Source organism: Balaenoptera physalus (assembly GCF_965194825.1).
Source record: "Balaenoptera physalus genome assembly, chromosome: 14".
NCBI lineage: Eukaryota > Metazoa > Chordata > Mammalia > Artiodactyla > Balaenopteridae > Balaenoptera > Balaenoptera physalus.
This window is the reverse complement of record NC_138893.1, coordinates 37838696-37862024: the sequence shown is the minus strand read 5'-3', so window position 1 is coordinate 37862024 and position 23329 is coordinate 37838696. Positions and strand designations below refer to the sequence as shown.

At 37.2% G+C, this 23329-nt stretch overlaps 1 protein-coding gene and 2 long non-coding RNA genes across 13 annotated transcripts in view; 1 reads left to right on the top strand and 2 right to left on the bottom strand.

Annotated features, from left to right (window-relative positions):
• The window catches only part of LOC309642220, a 392437-nt gene extending 378080 nt beyond the window's left edge, over positions 1 to 14357 (bottom strand). Inside the window, exon 1 of the long non-coding RNA XR_014253053.1 lies at positions 8587 to 14357. This is a non-coding gene — a long non-coding RNA (uncharacterized lncRNA). The remainder of the gene's footprint in view (positions 1 to 8586) is intronic.
• ATRNL1 (attractin like 1) overlaps positions 1 to 23329 on the top strand; it is a 715591-nt gene that overhangs the window by 111468 nt on the left and 580794 nt on the right. For all 11 annotated transcript variants that reach the window (XR_014253040.1, XR_014253041.1, XR_014253042.1 and 8 more), the window contains exon 10: positions 5211 to 5365. Coding sequence is in view for 8 of the 11 variants with exons in the window: in XM_082423366.1 (XP_082279492.1) it covers positions 5211 to 5365 (155 nt within the window). In the remaining 3 variants the exon portion in view is untranslated. The remainder of the gene's footprint in view (positions 1 to 5210; positions 5366 to 23329) is intronic.
• Positions 15474 to 22169, bottom strand: LOC309642219. The gene is made up of 2 exons (XR_014253052.1): positions 19990 to 22169; positions 15474 to 19657 (listed from the first exon to the last, which is right to left on the bottom strand). It is a non-coding gene; the product is annotated as an uncharacterized lncRNA (long non-coding RNA).

Genomic DNA, 23329 nt, shown 5'->3' with positions numbered 1-23329 from the left:
ACCTTCTACCACCTGACTTTGGTGGCCACCAATCTATTCTCTGTATCTATAAGTTCATTTAAAAACATTTTTAGATTTTGCATATTTGTGAGGTCATACAGTATTTGCCTTTCTCTGTCTGACTTATTTCACTTAGTGTAATGCACTCAAGGTCCATCTATGTTGTTGCAAATGGCAGGATTTCCTTTTTTTTTTTAAATGGCTGAATAATATTCCCCTTTGTATATATATCTTTATCCATTCATCCGTTGATGGACACTCAGGTTGTTTCCATGTCTTAGTTATTGTAAATAATGCTGCAGTGAATATGGGGGTGCAGATATCTTTTTCAGATAGCTATTTTGTTTCCTTTGGATAAATACTCAGAAGTAGAATTGGTGGATAATTTGGTAGTTCTAAATTTGTAATTAGATTTGTAATTTGTAATTGTAATTCTAAATTGGTTTTTGAGGAACCTCCATACTGTTTTCCACAGTGGTTGTACCAATTTATATTCCCATCAACAGTGCACAAGGGTTCCCTTTTCTCCACATCCTCACCAATACTTATTTCCTGTGTTTTTGATAATAGCCATTCCAACAGCTGCGTGTGTGCGCGTGAGGTGATACCTCATTGTGGTTTTGATTTGCATTTCCTTGTTGAGTGATGTTGAGCACTTTTTCATGTACCTGTTGGCCCTCTGTTTGTCTTCTTTGGAAAAATGTCTGTTCAGATCCTCTGCCCATTTTAAAATTAAATTCTTCTTTTTTTCTATTGAGTTATATGAGTTTTTAATATAGTGTGTAGATTGAATTTTCTCCATCACACAAAGCCAGGCCTGATACTGAGAGTGTCTTATTTATTTTCCCCAGGGCAGTGCCTGAAGTGTTCAAGGTTATGCACATTCTGCCATGGCAACAGAGTTGAGCCGGTTATATGTGTGTGCTCATTCATGACCTGCAGAAGCTAAAGTGTGCTGTCTGCAGGGGTGTGTATGGGGTGCGGGCTACGTGGGGGAGGGATTTATGGATTGCTGGGAGCATGGGTGTGCTAGTTGAGGTGAATCTACACGTAATACACTCTATGAAGTTTATGGGTGGGCCTCTCGGTAGAGTTCATGAGGTAGTTAGTAGAAACCTTAGCCCTGTTGGGTTTTTTACCCTGGTTGCCATGAGCCCCCTTTTCCCTCCCCTGCCCATCCTGTCATTGTTTTGGATGGGGTGAGAAAGAAGTGGGCTTCTTGGGCATCATCCTGCTTGGCCATGGAAGCTAGGCACTTACTAGGTTGTCACTTTCCCCCATGGGAGAAAAAGCAGATTGAATGAGTTTCTCTTGGCAGTGAGCTGTTGCCTTAGGGGGTGGGGGTGATGTGGTAAAGTGAAACTGTTCTTCTTACCCTCTTCAGTCCTGTTCTTGGAATTTTTGCTCCAAGTGGTGCTAGGACTTCTCTGCTGGACTGCTGGGCACCTACAAAGGTACTCCTATCTCTGAGTAGTTGACAAAATCAGTGCTTCTGTGGGAGGATGAAGGCAGTGTCGACTGAAAAAAAAATGCACAACCTAAAAGTTGAGAGTTATGTTTTATTCGGTGGACAAATCTGAGGACTTAAGCCCGTGACATAGCATCTCGGATAACTGAGAGACTGCTCCAGAGAGGCAAGCGGGAGCCAGGTATATAGCGGTTTTTGCAGCAAAGACCAGGTAGTCAGAACATCAAAAGATTGCTGTTAATTAAAGAAAACCAGATATCTCAAGTTAAGGAATTCAGCGCTTTTCTGTGTATGGAAAGATGCAAAGTCTAGGCTCATTGAGATCATTCCTTTGATATGCACCTCAGCTATCTGGGACCAGTATCCTGTGCTTCTCATCCTGAGTCTCCTCAGGGTGCACTGTCCTGGGTGGCTGCAGTGGAGGGCATTCTGTTTCCATTCTGAGTTCTCTCAGGGCTCACTGTCATGGTTGCAGTGTGATGGCTCAATGGCTGCAACTTCATTTGTTTACCATATGGCAGGCAATATTTTTTATTCACAGTAGGAAACTTATTCCTACATCTTGCTGATGTCTCTCCCTGTATCCTCGTATTCTGACTTTTTAAAAAATTCAACACTTTTCATATGCCATCCCATTACCTTCTGGCCTTTATTGTTTCTAATGAGAAGTCAGCTATTTATCTTATTGGGGTTCTCTTGTATGGGAAGAACCTTCTTTCTCCCCCTGCTTTAAAGATTTTACCCTTGGCCTTCAATATTTTTACTATTTTATGTCTGAGTGTGGCTCTTTCTGTATTTTTTCCTACTTGAAGTTTGTTGAGCTTCTTGGATGTGTATGCTAATGTTTTTCATCAAATTTAGGAAGTTGTCAGCCGTTATTTCTTGAAAAGTCTTTTACCTCTTCCTCCTCTGCCCTAGTATTCCCAGTAAATGTATGTTGTTGCTGTTAATGGTGTTCTACATTTCGCATAGACTCTGTTCATTTTCCTCTCTGTTTTTTGAATTGCAGGATCTCTATTGATTTATCTACTAGTTCACTGACTTTTTTTCTTGCTGCTTGCTGAAATATACTGTTGAGCTTCTCTACTAAATTTTAAAATTTCAATATTACACTTTTCAACTCCAAATTTTCCTTTTTTTGTTATTTCTCTTTGTTAATGTTTTATGTTTGATAAGGTGTTGTCATATTTTCCTTTACTTCTTTAAACATTGTATTCTTTAAGTCTTTGACTATATTTATAATAGCTGCTTTAAAGTCTTTTTTGTTTCATCTGACATCTGGGTTCTCTTAAAGGTAGTTTTGTTGCTTGCTTTTATTCCTGTGTATGGGTCACACTTTACTATTTCATTGCATGCCATAATTTTCCCTGAAAACCAGACATTTTAGATAATATATTGTAGCAACGCTGGATCCTGACTTTTCCTTCCTCTCTGGGGCTGTTGTAATTTTATTTGTTTAGTAACTTGGCTGAACTCTTTTAGAGAAGTCTGTTTCTTCTTCCAAATGCATCCTCTGATGTTGCTCCTCAGATGGTACAGCCTGGGTATGCACACAGTCACCCTGGGATGATAGTAATTTTAGCAGAGCTCTTTGACTTTTTCCTCTGAGCTCTTTGTTAAGCTTTCTGCCTCTGTTTGTATCACACTCACCTGGTAGCCTCCACTAATTGCCAACTGATAGTTCTATTATTTTCAACAATGCTCTGGGGGCATAAATTGCTCCACAGTCTGAATTCCATTTCAAACCTTTTTCAGGGGTAGTCTTTGAGGCCAGTCTTTGAGGTTCTGACCCCAGTAAGTCTCTTATTAGCTGTCTTTTCCCCTGGTTCTGTCTGATAAACTTCTAGCTTGCCTATGTTTTAGCTTATTGTTCTCATGTGGCTATCTCTTAATTGCTTACAACCACTACTTCCATTGTTTTTGAGTGCCCTTAAGGCTTGAAGTTTGCCACCTTGTACCAAATAACATCAAGTTCCCTTGAGACCTTTGGGGCTCTCCTTTTCTTAGGCTGCCTCTCCTTTTCTTAGGCTGTCTCTCCCTGTGGGAGAAAACCTCTGTGCCCCTGCTTTGGAAATATAGGTGAGGTTTGTAACCTGTTCTTTCATTGACACCACTGTGTTATGTGCAGAGAACTGGATGGGTATGGTAGCCTTTGCTCTTCTCAGCTTGCCTCTTTTATCTTGGAACTGCTGCCCTATGAATTAGGGGTGAAGACTTTTTGGCCCTCTTGTTCTTAATCTGTGAGGCCTGGTGTATAGCTTCCACCCTGTGGGTGGTGGCTAGGTAGGGAATGAAGACTCGGACCTCGCATGCTTTCTCCTTGAATAGAGCTTCTGCCACTAAGAGTTAGGGGGCGTGAGAAGTATTGGCAGTCTGTTGCTCCTGGTTGTATATTAATGGTCTGGACTAGGAACTGAGGGATGGAGGAGTGTGCTGTGCTTGACTTTACCAGCCTGTGGTTGAACAGTCTTGCCTAACTGGTTGTGTATGTGTGGGGAGGTGGCGGTGATGGCAAGAATGGGAGTTGGTAATGAGTCAAATATCATGGACTGTTGCTGTTCTTAATGAAATTTAGTAGATATTCTTGAGCAAATATTTCTTTATTTGTTGTTGCTCTTGGCAACATTTTTGAGATCCAAATTGTTTTTTTTTTTTTTTTTTTTAATTTTTACCAATTATAGTTCTTTCCCTGGGGAGATTGTTCATGGAACTCCTTATATTGACATTCTGGAAGTGAGTTCCGTATTCTTTAAGCATTAATTGGTATTATAGTCTATAGCTTTTGAGATACTGTATATACCTTACTAACTATACTATACCTACTATGTTTACATGTTGATTCTTTGTACCAGGGATTTATTTATAGAGTATTTATAAAGTACTGATTCATATTGTCATGAACCTTTATTATATATATATCAGTGAATTCAGGTAAAATATAATTGTGAGCATATATTTGTAGTATTTCTCTCATAATTACACTTTAATTAAAAGAACATTTAATTTAATTTGAATGTTTCTCAAAAATGCAATGTGATTTTCAATTATACACAGTATGGGTATATCTCAAAAATAATCTTAAGCAACAGGACATACATACAAATTAATAAAAACAATGTGATTCCATTTTGTAAAGTACAAAGGCAGCAATAGAAATATTTGCTGTTAGACTCAGAATAGTGGTAATTTTTTATTTTTTGATCTTAGTACTGGTTACTTAGTTGTGTTCATCTTGTAAAAATTCATTGAGTGTTAGACTTATGATGTGTGCACTTTCATGTATGTTATATCATATTTAAAAACTTAGAAAGCATATTATGAGATCCATATGAGCCAGGTAGTTTTAACTGAGTATTGTTCAGAGTAAATTTATTATATTTAACTTTATATTTACTTTGGTATTTAAAACTGATGATAATTTGGTCCTCTAGTTTAAAGGAGGCTTGTTTCCTACTTTTATAAATGAAAACAAAATTTCAAAATATAAATTATTATAAAATCATTAACAATTATGTTTAATATTGTGTTTCCTGAAAGCATTTTAAGGTACTATGAATCTCAAAATATTTTTTAAAAATATTGAAATTTAGAGGCCATTTATAAGTTGTTGAAAATAATAAAGCATGTTTTCTCACAATTCCAAGGAAAATTCTATATGCAAATTAGATCCTTTCTGTAATATATATAAAATCAGGGAGGTCTTTTTATCCTTTGTAATACATTTTTAAATTTTATCCTGTAGGACTATTTTGAAAGAAAGTGGGTTTGCCAGATACCTTCATTCAGCTGTTCTTATCAATGGAGCTATGCTTATTTTTGGAGGAAATACCCATAATGACACTTCCTTGAGTAACGGTGCAAAATGTTTTTCTGCCGATTTCCTGGCATATGACATAGGTATGTATCTGTTAGGACTGTACAAAGTAGGAAATACCAGAAATTTTTCATGTAGAGATTCTCAAATACATTACTTGATAGCATGTGTATATGTCATTTTAGAGAGAGAAATTCAGTGACAGATTATGAATGGAATTCTCTCCAGTTTCAGCATAGTAGTAGTATAGGGCAGGAGAAGAGATGAACTGAGGTGAGTCAGTGGTGGAGGCAGGGGAATTGAGAAATCTGGGTTTGAGTGTCTTTTTGAAGGCTTTTATGTATTGTATACCTACATGAGCACTTTATCAGTCTATTTTGTTTGACTATTACCATATTAGTTTTGATAATGGATAGATATGGAGCATTAGCAAGTTTACATTACAAAGAGTAGGAACGCAAGCATTTTAGACTTAGTGGGGATGAGCAAAGATGCATTTAAATTAAACTCATCAGATATATTTACTCCACAGACAAAACTGATAGAATTAGAGAAAGGAATATAGAGATAGAAAAGCTAAATAAATAATATTTTGGGACAAAATGGAAACCCAGAACATATCTAGGAATGGAAGTAACTAAAGAAGAATCTTTACCAGGGAACCTAGAAATACAATGCATCTATACAACTCAATTTTAATTATGTTATCTATAGTCCTATCAATTTCTGAATAGTAAATGAATATATTTTTTGAAATACTAAATTTAGCTACCTGGTTGACCATTGTAGTGAAAACATTTCTTCTCTATATATCATGTTATAGATAAAACATAGCTGATATTTTAAATCTTTAGCAGTACTTAAGAGTACCTTTTATTGTGTAAAGTACAATAATAAACCAATTTTAAGCTATTAAGAAACATTTTGATAAAAATAAAAGAGACCAAAGAATAACACGTTTAATAGATGTAAGAAGTATCCTTTCACTTTTAAACATCATAAAGGCACATAGTCTACTTTGGAAAATTATTTCAAGTGGCAGCATATAAAGAAAATTATGACTATTAATAAGCACTTTGATCTCTAAACTATTGTAAGCTTGTTTGGAAGGAAATTCCTAGTAATAAAGTTAGGCATGCTCTTTAAATTCTATGACTATCTGTCTGTGAGTAATCATTGAAAAGAATCCACTGTCTTCAGGATTTTTAGATCCTAAATAATTAAATATTTACCTTTTGAAATAATAATTTGAAGTTATGATTCATGATGAAAATGGGATTATCTTGGCTTTCAGAAGGCTTTTAAATCAGTGCCTGAGATCCAGAAACTCGGTTAAATGAAGTAGTGAATCTAGGCTGGCTTATTATGATCTTTCATTGCCAGGTTGGCACTGTCAACATATTATTTTGCTATGGTGATGAGACAGTATGCTTATTTCTCTGGAGATGGATGAACATTTTGTTTTTCTTCTAGGAATAAAAATCCTAGGAAAAGTGTAGAATTTTGTTGTAATTGTTAAAAATCCATGAAGTGAGATTTTGAACTTTTGAAAAAGATTCTTCAAGGAGCTTCCACCCAATTTCTGTATTTTAACGAGGAAATTAATGTTGAGCTATTTTGTAGCTGACATATCGGGAATTTATTTTTATTTCTTCCATATTGTTCAGGATTACCATATTTTAGGTTTTATGCATCCAAAAAGTTTACCAAGGTGAAAAACATTAGAGGTGTTAGTTTTTCAGAGAGAGAGAGAGAGAGAGAGAGAGAGAAAGGGCGAGCTCTCAGATTATCATTATTCTAATTGATACTCTTTATTAAGTGTCTTCTAAGAGCTAGGTACTTTACTAAGAGCTTTATTTACAATATCTATAACCTCTCTAATAACCTTGTAACAAGGTGTTAATAAACTCATTTTCAGATTATTATGCACGAGTAAAAGGAATTTGCCGAAAGCCCTGCAGGTGGTAGATCAAGCTTTTTTTAACTCCTAAAGTGGTAGTCTTTCCTCTTGACTACACTGTGCTGTTTAGTCGGGTCCATTGTATGCTCTTCATTTTCGCAACAAATTACCAGACACTTTATGTTTAGTAAGGTTTCTTAATGCTGTGGAAAGATAGAAGCAAATATCAGTTTCATTTTTCAAACAAATTGTTGAAATTGGAGGAAGAATAACATAGTTTAAACAATGTTGTATTTTAACATAGGATTTTGTTTTCCCTGTGCTAACAACTAACAACAAAAACATAAAGCAATACAATCAATACAGGATAAAGGTGTTTTGTTTTACCTTATTTGATTGTTTCTATGCAGTTCCCAATAAAGCCCCCCTCCCCCAATCTGTATTTATTCTCCGGGGTTTGTAGCATCAAATGCTGAAATATTTTCTAGGGAAAATTATTTTTCTTATTTCAGAAAATGTCTTCCAAAATAATTGCTTTCCTTATGAAGTATATTATTGTGGAAATAAAATATAACCATTGTATATGAATCAACCTGAAAATAGATCCTCTTGGGGGAAAAAAAGTTGTATTGCTAGTTTTTCTCTTTTGTACAGTACACTGGGACTTTTATGGCATATTTAACTGGAATGTACCTGAAGATTTAGCTGATTGTGTTCTATGATGTTTAAACAATAAAAATATGTATGCTAATACTAATTTTTCATTGCTCTGAAATGTACTATTTCAGCCCTACTGCCACAGTAAATTTTATATAGCCAATATCATTAATCTTTGAGGACATAACCTTGCCTTCCCAGTTCTCCTTATACTATACATGATCGATGTAGAAGGCATATAATGGTGATTTTCAAACATGACTGTACCTTGGCATTCCCTTTGAAGGCTGAAGGGAGAAAAATCAGACCTCTATAACCTGATCCTCTTAGATTAGGCACTGGGTATTTATATTTTTAAAAAGTGACTCAAGTGCAACTGATAATAGAGCCAGGACTGGCGAATAAGACTGGATGGACTGTTACGTATACAATGATACGTTACTTAATGTTCTAGTTTGTAAATCTAGCTCGAAGACATTTCAAACCTGAAAATTTTATTAATATATATTTTGTTATTGTTAGTGGTATCATTATTGCACCTGATTCAAGATTAAAGTGATCTTTCTGGTAAAGATAGCCTTCTAGTACATAATGAGACTAAAGATGCGGCGGAAAAGCATGTCTCACTGAGTTGATCTCAGGTTATTAGACATATTTATAAAGCAGTATTTATTTATTTATTTTTGGCCGCGTTGGGTCTTCATCTCTGTGCGAGGGCCCTCTCCAGTTGCGGCAAGTGGGGGCCACTCTTCATCGCGGTGCGCGGGCCTCTCACTATTGCGGCCTCTCTTGTTGCGGAGCACAGGCTCCAGACGCGCAGGCTCAGTAGTTGTGGTTCACGGGCCCAGTTGCTCCGCGGCATGTGGGATCTTCCCAGACCAGGGCTCGAACCCGTGTCCCCTGCATTGGCAGGCAGATTCTCAACCACTGCGCCACCAGGGAAGCCCCTAGACATATTTATACTTTTAAACTATTTGACTGTGGAAAGTAGTGTCATAAAAGTTAGTTTTCTAGGGTCAGTGGGAAAAAAAGGAATCAAGTAGTCTGTATATTTTTCATATCTCTTTAGTAAACCACCCATCTTTTTGGTGGTTTGACTGAAGATATCAACATTTACAAATGAGAGATTTTCCTGAATTGAAACATACCTTAAAATTGGATTGAATCTTGAGACAGTATTTCAGAATCATCAAATTAATAGCTATTATAGAATTTTCAGTAGGCCTAACATATTATTATGATACTTTTAATTACAAATGGTAGTTATTCTTCTTCAATAAGAAAATTTACCTAAGGGTAAGAGAATGTACAAGATGAAGGATAATCATAGATACATTGATCATAATTTTTTTCCTCAAAAATATAGTAGAGTCATGAAAATGTAATTTGTTGAGTTAGATTATTTCAGAATAGGATAAGGAGTCAGATTTATATCAGAAATATATCTTGCAGAAAGCAAAACACTTAACTAGTTTATGAAACATAGTATACATGTTTTTGTACAACCCTGTAGAGTGATACGGGGGTGTGTGTGTGTGTGTGTGTATACACACACACACACACACAGTATAATGGATACAATTTTGTAAGGCACATAATTTCATTAAAAAATCATATTCAAATTAAAACATCTAAGTATTTAATTTTTTTGAACAATCCAGCAGAACTATAAAAATTCAAACTTGCTCGCTCTTCATGTTTATAATTATTTTTATTTTCTGGAGGTTATTTTATTGTCCCTCTCTTTGTTAATCAGTATTTCTCTCTGTGCTCTGTTAACTCCTTAGGGCTCTTCCTTGACAAAAGCAGCACCCCTTGCCCTGCCACCTGACAAAACCCATTTGTTTCTTGGTCTGTAAGAAACACTCTTAAAATCATCATACCCTTTTTTCAATGAATTTAGCCAACTGTTGACTGTTTTAAGCTTTACTGTATCCTTTGCTCAAGGTTCTCTTTTTCTTTCTATAATAAACTATTGTGTAGAAGAAATAGTAGTTACTTCTCTTTAAAAAAGAGGCCAGTAAGTAAGGGAAAAAGCGACCTTTCGTTTTGTGAAAAGGGAGAACTAACATTTGCCGAAAGCTTCCTGTAATGTTTTGCACTTTACATATGCTTTATGATGTAATTCTCATAACATCTATGTAGCGTGTACTATTATATTCATTCATACAGGAAGAAACTGTGATTTAGCATGGTTAGACCCAAACTTGCATAGGTTGTAGGATGGTGTATTCAGAATTTGAACCCAAGTCTAAGTTCAAAGTTCTTTTGATTCTACCACTGTACTATATATTGATGTTTTCCTGATTTAACAGGAAAAAAATTTGAAAGATCTTTAATTGGGAAAAAAGGCATATAATATTTGTTAATGTAGCATGACACTCAAGAAAATTAGTTTTATCAGTGTATTTAATTAGTGACCTCAAGGTAGAGAATCAAGAAGAGTAACGAACAATGAATCTCTCTTAGTAGATCTATAAGCATTTTGAGAGATTGTTTTGAATATAAAAATTGCTAAATAAAGATTCTTGAAATAGAATATACACTGAAAGAAAAGTGTTGAAATGTCTCAACAAAACCTCTGGGGAAGAAGGCAGGGAAAACAGTCATGAATATAGAATCAAACATCTAAAATAAAATATTAGCAAATAGAATTCAACAGTTTCAAAATTATAATAAACTATGACTAAGTAGGAATTATTCTAGGTTTTCAAGTATGATTCATTATCAGGGAATCTATAAATATAATTTATTACCTCAAGACTATTTACTGAAGCCAACGGGAAATAACACTGTATGTTAAAACATGATAAAATCATTTCATTTAAGATTGATTGTCAAATAGTGATGCCCACTTTGCCTGGCAGAGGGTAAGAAGCTAAATAAATATTTATGGAATGAATGCCAGAGGACAAAATCCTGAGAGAAACTGTGGGTATGAAACTGTGGGTAGCAAAAGTGTGCACCTTTTAGAATAGTAAGATAAATTTTTACCTGGGGGAGGGGGACCCAGTGAAACATCAGCATTTCAGGGGAAGGTGGGGAAAGATTTTTGGCAACATCCAGAAATTTGGTTTTCTATTACGTAAGTATCCAAATGGTTAATAAAAGTTTTTCTTTGTATTCATCTAGTTTTGAGTCTTATACCTACAACATATGTGCTCTTTTTAGTGTATTTCAAATATGCTATTAAGACAGGTAAGAACTGGTGTTTCAAATGAAATATTAAAAGAATTTTAAAAATGTGTCTTTAAAGTATTATAGATGCATATTTTCATAGAAGAATATGAGTATTTGCAGAAAAATTAGCCAATGAATGTGCATTTTTCACCTGTACTATTTTATGCATAATTGATAAAATAAACCTGTCTCTAGATTTCAGCATATGTTTTTAATGTAATTATATTGTCTCTCATATGTGAATAGTCCTAACGGCACAGTATTCTGATTGCTGAGATTTGTGTTTGAGAGAATAGTAACTCTAATTTCTTGATCTTATGTTTATTGAGTGTATAAGGTTTTTACATAAATATTTAGTGCCTTGTAGTACAGATTTTTTTAAAAGTCTATATTCTAGAGAGTATATTTTACTATGGTCTTTATTGCTGTGTGGCTTTTCTGTCGGTATGGGATGGTATTTCTGTCAATTTTCATGATGTTAGTAACTTTGGAATTTGCTTTTGTTTGTCTAGCCTTGAACTGTTTGTGAAGTGATAATGACATGAGTGTTCTGGAAATATATTTTCTTCTTGGCAAAAAATATTATAGATTGCAGTCAGATGTTAATAATGTAAGAGACTTTATATTGTAAGAATGGAAAGAGACTATGTATAAACAAATTATATTAATTTAATTCTGAGCTTTAAGGCATTTGATACCTTCTACATTTTACAGGAAAACTAACCTGTGTTTTACAGAGAATCCTGATCAAGTATTTGAAAACTCAGCAACAGAATTTATCTAACCCAACATTCTGTTTAGTCATTATTGAAAAAGCTGCAAGGGATAAGTGGAACGTGTATTTGCTGCAACTGCTCCTATGTTTTTCTCTTCTCATTCTGTTGAAAAATCCTGGCAGGTGGGCAAACATCAGCAAGCATGAAATGTCCCTATAGTTGCAAAAGTTGCGTACCTCAACTAGCTTTTCATAAGCTTGCAAGTTAAATTCTCTTCTTCCTAAACAATTTTGTGAGTTGAAAACAATTTGCCAGCTATTTTAAGACACTGTAGAGGAATATTCACACTTACTGTATTGTATCAGTCAGTACAGGTTATGTTAGACTGAGGTAACAAACAATCCTGTCACAGTTCTCTGAAAAGCAAACTCTGAGACAGAGTTTAGTGTTCAGGGTACTTATTAGGTCCTTGGATTGAACACCTGTAAAAGGGAAGGGAAGAAGCAGGATTGGGCGAAAAGTAAAAGTCAAGCAGACTTAACATCCTCAGCCAACTCCAGGACAACTCTGGAGTTGAAATGCCCCTCAGAGTTGTCCCTCTTTCGGATAAAACAGGTCTTGGTCGGTCATTGTACGAGGGTCACTCCCAGGACCTTGGGTGCGGAAGCTCTCTGTAGCTAAGGCAGTCTCTGCAGGGGCTGGCAGCTGAATGGTGTCCACTGATAAGTCCTTCCCTGAAGGTGTATTTAACCAGCGCCTTTCCATGTTCATCACAATTCATTCTTTGGGCCACTCAGCCCACTTCTTCAAATATATTTGTTAAACAACTCCTCCAGGATTCCAGTGGGCCTTTCTCCCTGGTGGGAGCCTAGATTATTGCTCTGGCTTTTGTAGCTGGTCTCAGGGCTGCAACTGATATTCACCATGTCCCTCATCCATTGTTTTTTCATGTCCCTTACCCTCAGCTAGCACTTCTTCTGGTCTCTGTGTCTTACCTGGTAGCATGACCCACTCCCTCCCCCTTAGGTATTTGAGCTCCTGATCATCGTATACCTTCTAGTCTGGGTTACTGTACTTGCCCATTTACCATCACACTTGGCAAAGGGATACCAAGAAACACCTAAATGGATCATCTGTGTCCCAAATATATTCCCCTGCCCTTATTTGTAACAGCAGTCCCTCCCTTTGATGGTCGGGGCCAATTACCCCTGCCAAGATGCTACTCCTTTTTTGCCTGCTTGCTGGTCCCTTGACACAAGGAGCCTGAAGCACCCAAGTGGCAACTGTAGCTTACAGTTAAATGGTTAATTGCTACTTCTTCTGCCAGAATATTTTTCCCTTTGGGGAATAGGACCTCTAATCCTGCAGAACCCAGAATTGCAGGATGAGGAGCACAAATTTCCCAACCTTGTAACTGAATATGAGGCCACAAGAAGTGGCTTTTACTCCTCGGTTTTTGGACCTATATATTCTTCCTATTGGGGACACAGCACTATTTAAAGGTCTTTAGTTCAGGTGTATCCTGCATCCTGGTGCTTCAGTTGTGCCTGTCAAAATCTCTGTCAGGTTGTGTGGTTTGGGATCCAGTGGATTTCATGGTCATAGGACCATTTCTGTACCTCCTTTTCTGTGAAGTGTGTCTCCTGATTACATGGGATCCCATGCTGGTTAATCAAACATTTCATAATTTCTAAGATAGTTGTGCTGGTTAAGACCCTGTGGGCAGAAAAAGCAAATGCATCCTCAAAATATGTATTCTTGTCATGATGAAATGTTGGCCCATCCAGAGTGGAAGGGGCCCAATGTAGTCAACTTGCCACCAAATGTCCAGTTAGTGTTCTTGGGGAATGGCCTTATCAGGGGATCAGGACTGATATCTTGCTGTCAGGTTGGACATTTAGTGGAAGAGTAACTCCATCAGCTTTTTTTCAGAAGGAGCCCATGTTATTGCATTCCTGGATGGCCTCCATCTCTGCCATATGGCTACTTAGTTCATGTGCTCATTTCGTTGGCACCGAAGTGTCCTACGATAGAGACTGACATTAGCTGTCTCAGTCAATTGTTTACTGGTTGTTTAACGTCTCTTCCACGTTGGATGCTCTCTGATGGCCTTTAACTTGTATCACAGAGATCTTCACATTTCATGCTCGTTCAAATATATTCATCCACATGTCTCTACTCTAGGACCTCCTCGTCTCTGATCTTAAATATTTCTGCTTCTAGGCTCCTGATCAGCCAGCTAGGTCATTAACTACTGCTCCTGGGCCATTTCTCTTTCCACACGATGTACATGAGGCACACTTCTCAAAGGCCTACCCAATTGGGAGGCTTTTTCCTTTTCTGCTGTTCTTCCAGGCCACCCCTGAGTGAAGCTGTCTTGTAAGTGATAACCATTTTTGAATTGTGGCCACGTACGAAGCTTACATATTTTCATTTTCCTCTTCTTGTTATCTGGGCACAAAGGATTCCTCATACGGCCATAGCTGTAAGATGCGGGATGGGTGCGGGGGCAGCAGGGGTAGATGGCACTAGGTCTGAGCTACCAGTTCATGCAGATTGCTTGTGCACTGTGCTCTTGCTCATGCTTCATCTTGGGTGCAGCTTCCACTTTATGTTCTCGTGATTATTGATGACAGAGACAGCTCATGATAGAAAACTCTGAACACATGGTCACCTAATAACCCACGTCCAGCACTCCATCTCTGCCAGGGCTCAGTAGTGTGGTGGGAATAGAGGTATAAAATTTTCAACTGCAGATGGCATGGCCTTTGACACGTGTGCTGGGTCTGCATTGGGATTCTTTCACAAGGGCTTTCTATATATTCCACATGCTTCTTTTTCTAACAGTGACTCCTCCAATAACTATAATATCTACTGGGTCATGTGGCCCTAGTTGCAGGGCTGTTTGCAGTGTGTCCTGGACCTATAGCAGAGCTATTTTCTGCCCTGGCGTGTACTCAGAGCCGGCAGCCTTTGATATTTTCCAGTATATGGGCTTGAACAGTATTCCCAGGAATGGAATATACAGCCTTCAGAACCCCAAAAGACCTATCAGATGTTCGCTTTCTTCCTTGCAGTGGGAGTTGAAAGATGTAATAGTTGGTGTTTCAGTTCAGATGAGCTGTCTCAGAATGCTCTTGACCTCTAGACCCCTAAATAGCTTACTACATGGAAGGTCTCTGAATCTTTGTAGGTTTTATCTTCCACCCTTTGAAGCATATATGTCTTAACAGGGCCTCCACTGCATTAACTGTTCTTGTTCATCTGGCACTATTAGAGTGATGCCATTAATGTAGTGGAAACATGAAATGTTCTGCAAGATGTCCAATTGGGCCAAGTATTTTCTGACAAAAGTTAACATAATCCCAAGGCAAAATTGTGAATGTATCCTATTCTATTCCATTTGAATGCATACTGCTTTTGGTCCTCTTTTCTGGTAGGGTTAGCAAAGAACACATTTGCCAAATCAGTGGCCATGTTAATCTGCTCTAACAAAGATACACATCTTGCGTGGTGCCTGCAGTTTGGGCTACTACTTGTTAGTGAGCTATTGTCATCTTCCAGGCCTTGTTTAGTTTACAGGGGCCAGATTGGTAATTTAAACAATTTGAGGGGGTACATTATCGAGCATTCTTTACATGCTTCAGGATAATACTAATTTATGCCATTCACTCCCTCTGAAATGCAACATTATTTTAACACGTATTATATTATCCAGGGGGTAACAGTTCCAGAGGCTTCAACTTGATCTTTTCCACTGTAACAGCCAAGGACCCAACGTTGGGGTGGTTCCATTTGCCAAGAATGTCTATTCCAATTATTAATCTAGGGACTTAGGACATGACCACTGCATAGGTCTGCGGACCCACTGGCTCATTTTGAGAAGAACCTTGGCCAGGATGCCATTAATTTCATCATTCCCATATTATCCCTGCTATAAAGAGAGGCCATGATGTGTCAGTGTCAACTCAGACCTTGTGTCCAGCAGTACTTGCAATGTTTGTGGTTGCTTTTTCCTCTAGGCTAGGGTTACCCAATGAAATGACCGTTGGTACCTTTGAGGAAGAACTAGGGACACTATTACCATGTATACTTGCTGTGGTATTACAGGGTCCTTCCTCCTGGGCCCCAGACTTTTAAATGTATCAGCTCTGGATTTAAAAAGTGGCTCAAATCCAGAAATTGAGCAATGAATTATGACTTTTTATTGCAGCATCTGCCATCAGCTTTCTGATCGTTTATCCTTGATTTCTTCTGATGATATAAGTTAGGTAGTACCCTTGTTGGCTGCCCATCTGTTTTGCTTCTAGGGATGCTGTGTTCTATTAAACAGCTCTGTAATTCTCAATAGGTCAGTCCTCTTGACTGACACTTCGATCTTGCTGCTTATTACAGTAATGGCTCTCTACTTGGATTGGATTCTGATGGTTAAGTGTCACCAGCTGGCCTCTATTTTCCTATTGTCTCCATCGCTGAGCACAGTTCTGTTACAGTTTTTCATACCATCAGCTTTGGTCTATGAAGGAAAGCCACCGGTTTCTCAGTGATGCCAGTATCCCTCTCACCATCACATTCTTCATGGCTTCAGTAAATGACATATGTTCTGGCCCTGCTGTAGGTAAAACGACCTGGTGGGTTTTCTGATGTTATACAGTATATCATGATAGAAAACTCTGAGCACATGGTCACTTAATAATACATGTGAAGCACTCCATCTCTGCCAGGGCTGAATAACATGACAAGACTAGAGGTATAAAAATTTCCACTGTATATGGCATGGCCTTTGGCAGGTGTGTAGGGTCTGCACTGGGATTATTTCACAGGGGCTTTCTATATATTACACATGCTGCTTTTTCCAACAGTGACACCACCACTTACCTAGACTTTTAACCCCTGCTTTTAGTGTTTGCTATGACAATTCTGGCATTTAGACTGTATTTTTCCATGTTTCTAGGAGTCATGTTTTTTCCCCCCCAGCTTTATTGAGGTGTAATTGATAAAATTGTAAGATATTTAAAGTGTACATTCTGATGATTTGATATAAATATACATTGTGAAAGGATCCCCCACATGTAGTTAATTAGCACATCCATTTTCACCTCACATATTTATCTTTTTTCTTTCTGGTGAAAACATTTACGTTCTACTCTCAGCAAATTTCAGTTGTACAATACGGGGTTAGCAACTGTTGTCACCAAGTATAAATTAGATCCTCAGACCTTATTCATCTTATAGCTGAAAATTTGTACCCTTTCCTCAACCTCTCCCTATTTCCCCCATACCTGGAAACCACTTTTCTACTCTGTGTTTCTATGAGTTTGACTTTGTTTTTTTTTTTAAGATTTCACATGTAAGTGATACCATTTATTATTTGTCTTTTTCTGTCTGGCTTATTTCTCTTAGCATAATACCCTCAAGCTCCATACATGTTGTCACAAACAGCAGGATTTCCTTCTTTCAAATGACTGAATAATATTCCATTGTATATGTGTACCACATCTTTATCCATTCATTTATTGCTGGACACTTAGGTTGTTTCTGTATCTTGGCTATTGTGAATAATGCTGCAATGAACATGGGAGCGCAGATATCTCTTTGATATCCTGTTTACATTTCCTTTGGGTATATACCCAGAAGTGGGATTGGTGGATCATATGGCAGTTCGATTTTTAGTTTTTTGAGGAACTTCCATATTGTTTTCCATAGTCGCTTTACCAATTTCCATTCCCACTGACAGTGCACCCGGGTTCCCTTTTCTCCACATCTTTGCTAACGCTTGCCACCTCTGGCCTTTTTGGTGATATCCATTCTATGAGGTGTAAGGTGATATCTCATTGTGGTTTTGATTTGCATTTCCCTGATGAGTAGGGATGCTGAGTACCTTTTCATGTACATGTTGCCCATTTGTGTGTCTTCTTTGGAAAAATATCTCTTCAATTCCTCTACCTGTTTTTTAATCATGTTGTTTGGGTAGTTTTGCTATTGACTTGTGTGATTTCTTTATATATTTTGGATGGATATTAACTCCTTATCAGATATATGATTTACAAATATTTTCTCCCATTCAGTAGTAGGTTACTTTTTCATTTTGTTGATGGTTTCCTTTGCTGTGTATAGGAGTCATCTTAACAGTGAGCTCACACCATCTCCCAGGGTTCTTATAAGGGGATAAATCCTAAATCCTGCATCTTGGAGAGTGCTTTTAAATAAATAAATAATTTTTTCCTAATCCAATGTAAGGTTCTGATGCTTTTGATCAAACTCCCTTCAGAATCTAGAACCGTGTGTATTCCCCCCAACTTCTGCCAATATATGCTATCTAGGTCTTACAGATCCTTTGAGATGTAGTCCCTTTCTGTTCTTAGCAGTCCCAGAATGTAACAGGCTGCGTTATGCTGAGCCAAATTATAGACCCAGTGGCCAATAGGGAAGGTGTGAGCAGATTCTGAGCTAGGGTACAGGTGTTACTGGAGGGAAGCTGCTGCACTGGGTTCAGAGCAAGGGTAGAGTACTGTCTCTCAGTACAGTAGGGTAGACCACTTCTGCAGTCTCAGAAGATTCAGGAAAATTTGGGAATGCAAAATTGGGGGAGATTTTCAGGGCATCAGCTCAGATGTTCCCATCCCATGTGTCAGGGTCTTATTCTTAACACCAATAAAAGGTTATTTTTTACCCATGATACATGTCTAGTGTTGGTGGGGAGGGCAGATTTGCTTACTGTCATCACTTAGGGACCAAGGCTAAATTGCATTTTCTTTCATTGGTAATTAAATGGTTCCATCCAGAAATACAATTATCACTTTAGCTTGCATTTCCTTGACTAAAACAAGTCGTATTGTCACATCCAACTTCTAAGGAGTGTGGGAGTATCATTTTGCCTAGGCCTTAAGGACGACAACTGGAATATTTGTTGAGTAGCACCAAAGTCTACCACAAATATTGTGTGTAATTACTTTTGAACGTTTAGTATAATTGAAGGTTATGTCCTGGAGATAGTAATAAAGCCTTCACCTCCTACGACCACATATATTAAAAGGCAAAGAACTTCTTGAAGTAGAATTGGGTTGTATTATTATTTGTCTGAGTTAATTGCTCTTATGTATAATTTTTTTTATTACTGTACTGTAATGTTTTTCTTCTGCAGGGATTTGTGTACTTTTTCAAAAAACTGTATTATCGTGTTTTTATTTTCAAGAAGTTAATGTTTATATCAAAAAGGATATTTTGATGGTGTGATGAGGCAGTATAACGTAAAGAAGTTAAGGAGATCTGATTTTGATTTGACTTTACTATTTAATGACTTTAAGGAAGTTACCTAACTTCTAAAGACTCTTTTCCTTATTCAAAACATGGTGACAAAAATATTTACTCCTCAGAGTTGTTTTGAGAGTTAAATATTTTATAGCATTGATAAGCAATTAGCATGTTATTTTTATTAGGTAAAGGTCATGGCCGCCACTTACTTTAGGAATCTTTACCTATTTAAAAAGACTATAAAAGGTTTGATGAATTCTTCAGTTAATTTTATATAATATTATAATAGTAATTAAAAATGTTCTTTAACTATTAGAAGCAACTATGTGCTTTTCAATTTCGGGTTTCCATAGCCCATAGATAGGGAGGAGGAGACTTTCCTGTGATGAGCCTTGTGGGATTATTTGCTTTTAAACTTTGCACATATATATCTTTAGTTAAAAACAAGTGGAATAAAAACAAACCACAGCAGTACAGAAGTCAAATGAGACACAAATTAGTGGGTCAGGGATAAATGCTCAAAAAATTGTTCTGGGCAATTGGTATATGGAAATATACTGAGAAAAATCTGGGAAATATTGTATATGGGGAAAATTAAGTTAGATCCATGCAACAAATGCAAAAATAACTTCCAACTGGATTGAAGATCAGAATAGTAAGAGCCAGGGCTTCCCTGGTGGCGCAGTGGTTGAGAGTCCGCCTGCCAATGCGGGGGACACGGGTTCGGGCCCTGGTCCGGGAGGATCCCACATGCTGTGGAGCAATGGGGCCCGTGCGCCACAACTACTGAAGCCCGTGCGCCTAGAGCCCGTGCTCTGTAGGGAGGGAAGCCACTGCAATGAGAAGCCTGCGCACGGCGGTGAGGAGTGGCCCCCGCTCGCCACAGCTAGAGGGAGCCCGCGCGCAGCAGCGAAGACCCAACGCAGCCAAAAATAAATAAATAACGTAAATAAATAAATAAATAAATTAAAAAAAAAAAAAAGAATAGTAAGAGCCAAACTGTACATCCTTTGAAGAAAATTAGAGATTACCTTTACAATCTTGAGTTAAGAATAAAAAGCACAAATCACAAGGAAAACAATAAATTTTTTTTAATAGATCTTTATTGGAGTATAATTGCTTCACAATACTATGTTAGTTTCTGTTGCACAGCAAAGCGAATCAGCCATGTGCATACACATGTCCCCATATCCCCTCCCTCTTGAGCTTCCCTCCCACCCTCCCTATCCCACCCCTCTAGGTCATTGCAAAGCACCGAGCCGATCTCCCTGTGCTATGCTGCTTCTTCCCAGCAGCCAACTATTTTTCATTCGGTAGTGTATATATGTCGATGCTGCTGTCCCTTTGTCCCAGCTTTGCCCTTCCACCCCATGTCCTCAAGTCCATTTTCTATGTCTACCTCTTTATTCCTGCCCTGCAAATAGGTTCATCAGTACCATTTTTTTTTTTTTTTAGATTCTGTATATACGCGTTAGCATACGGTATTTGTTTTTCTCTTTCTGACTTCACTCTGTGTAACAGACTCTAGGTCCATCCACCTCACTACAAATAACTCAATTTCATTTCTTTTTATAGCTGAGTAATATTCCATTGTATATATGTGCCACATCTTCGTTGTCCATTCATCTGTCAGACACTTAGGTTGGTTCCATGTCCAGGCTATTGTAAATAGTGCTGCAATGAACATTGTGGTACATGTCTCTTTTTGAATTATGGTGGAAAACAATAAATTTGACCAAGTTAGTGTACAGGCTTTTTGTTGAAGATATAGTTCTCCAAAGAAGATATACAAATATCCCAATAAGGACATAAAAAGACGCCCAACATCACTAATCATTAGGGAATTGCCAATCAAAACCACAGTGAGATACCACTTCACACCCATTAGGATGGCTATTATCAAGAAATAGAAAATAACAAGTGTTGACAAGGATGTGGAGAAATTGGAACCCTTGTGCACTGCTAGGGGGAATGTAAAATGGTGTGGCCACTATAGGACAGAGTGAGAGGTTCCTCAAAAAGTTAAACATAATTACCATATGATCCAGCAATTCTACTTCTGGGTATACACACAAGAGAATTGAAATCAGGGGCAGGAACAGATATCTGTACACCCATGTTCCTAGCAGCATTATTCACAATAGCCAAAATCTGGAAACAACCTACATATCCATATATGGATGAATGGATAAAGAAAATGTCGTATATACATACAATGGAAATTATTCAGGGTTTAAAAAGGAAGGAAATTCTGACACATGCTACAGCACAGATGAACTTTGAATACATGCTTAGGGAAATAAGCCAGTCACAAAAGGACAAATACTGTATGAATTCATTCATTTGAGGCGCTTAGAATAGTCAAATTTATAGACAAAAAAGTAGAATAGTGGTTACCATGGGCTGGGGAAAGAGAGGAATGGGTAGTTATTATTTAATGGGTACAGAGCTTTAGTTTTGCAAGATGAAGAAAACCCTGGAGATAGATGGTGATGATGGTGCACAACAATGCGAATGTACTTAATGTCACTGAACTGTTCACTTAAAAATGGTTAAAAAACCAAAAAACAACTCAATAGGTTGAACAAAATAAGCAAGGTGGAGAAGAATCCATAGTTTGATACCATTTATATTGTTTTATAACCTACAAAAATACTCTATATAGATCATAAATATGGGAACATTGATAAACCAATATAGGATAGTGGTTGTGTCCAAAGACGGAAGACATAAAGCAGTTGAATTTGAGAGGGAGTACACAGGGAGCCTCGATCATATCTGTAATATTTTCTTTCTTTAGAAAATCTACAGTAAACGTGGTAAAATATTGGGTTTGACAGATCTGGGTAGTGGTATATAGGTGTTTATAATACCATTCTTTAGACTATTCTGTGTGCTTAAAAAATTTTCTTTTTCCCTAAAGAGAGTATAGAGTTACAAGAAATCTTCAAAAGGCCTAATTTTTAGTAAATGCTGGCCTTTATTCTCTCAGCTCTTTTTCCTGACTCATTTCTTAAATGGTTTTTCTGAGCATTTTCCCTGGTTCTCATCTTGGAAATCTGCTTTTCTTCCCTCCTTCTGCTGATTTGTTTTGGATACTGGGCCAAATTACTTATTCTTTAGTCCTGGATAGGCTCAGATTCTTGGGTCACATTCTTTTCTGGACTCCACATGTCCCAAAGATGATTCTTCTTTGGAGATTTTATAATAAACTGGTTTCTGGAAGTCCTAATTTCTGGAAGTTCTACTGTTTCATCTGACTCTTTTCTGTTTCATTTCTTTGACGCACATTCAGGTTTCTAATTCTGTTGTTGGAACACACAATATTCAACACACAATTTATGAATCAGTGGCCATGTGGGGTGTGTGTGTGTGTGTGTGTGTGTGTGTGTTGGGTTTTGGTGGAATGATTAAAATCTGTCTGCCCTAACTCATTATCTGTCTCTAACATTTTCATCTCTTTCTTTGTCAAAGTCTGTGCCTTTTACAGGTCACCCCTTCTCTCCAAATGGGAATGATCTTTCAGAATCCATTCAATATACTTTTATAACATCAGGCATTCATAAACATAATTTATAGAAAAACAAAGGTAATCTAATGGGCCTTAAGGACATTGCTTAACTTCTCCTAGGTCTCATTTTTCATTTCTGGCATATGGTGATACCTGCCCAATCAGCCTCACTGGATTCTTATACAGACTATTTTAAGTTATATAGATGAAAGCACTTTGGAAGTTTTATATTACTGCATGCATATAAATGTACACTTAAGAAATGTACATTTCTTAAGTGAACTCTAACGCATAAAATTGGTAGACTATGAATATTATGTGTAGGCCTTTATAATAGTAGTTCTCAAAATGTGATCTTCAGAGCCTTGGCTCCTGGGAATGTTAATAGGTGTTATGTGAAAAGTGCTTCTATGGATAAAACATTGGGAAAACACTGGGTTTAGTAGAGTTAGGCTTCTATGCTTTTGTACTCTCTCTTTTGAGAGTATTTAATAGGTTCACGTACTTTGTGAACTGAAGAGAGAGATTATATCAACTAAGGAATACCCCTTTTGGGGTGGATTTGTGAACCTCAGAATACACTGTGGGAGATATAACTCAAGATATATTTTATTGCTCTCAGTCTTCCAGTTTAATGTTCTAAACTATGGTTTTGGTTTTTGTGATTCCTTTGATCTTTACTAGTAATAATATTGAATTAAAGCCAAATTTATTATTTCATTTCTAGTGTAATAGACATGATTGCTTATATAAGAAAACAAGTAATTCATTACAACTAATTGTATTTGAGATTATTTTCTTGTTTCAGAAGGGCTTCTAAGTTACCAAA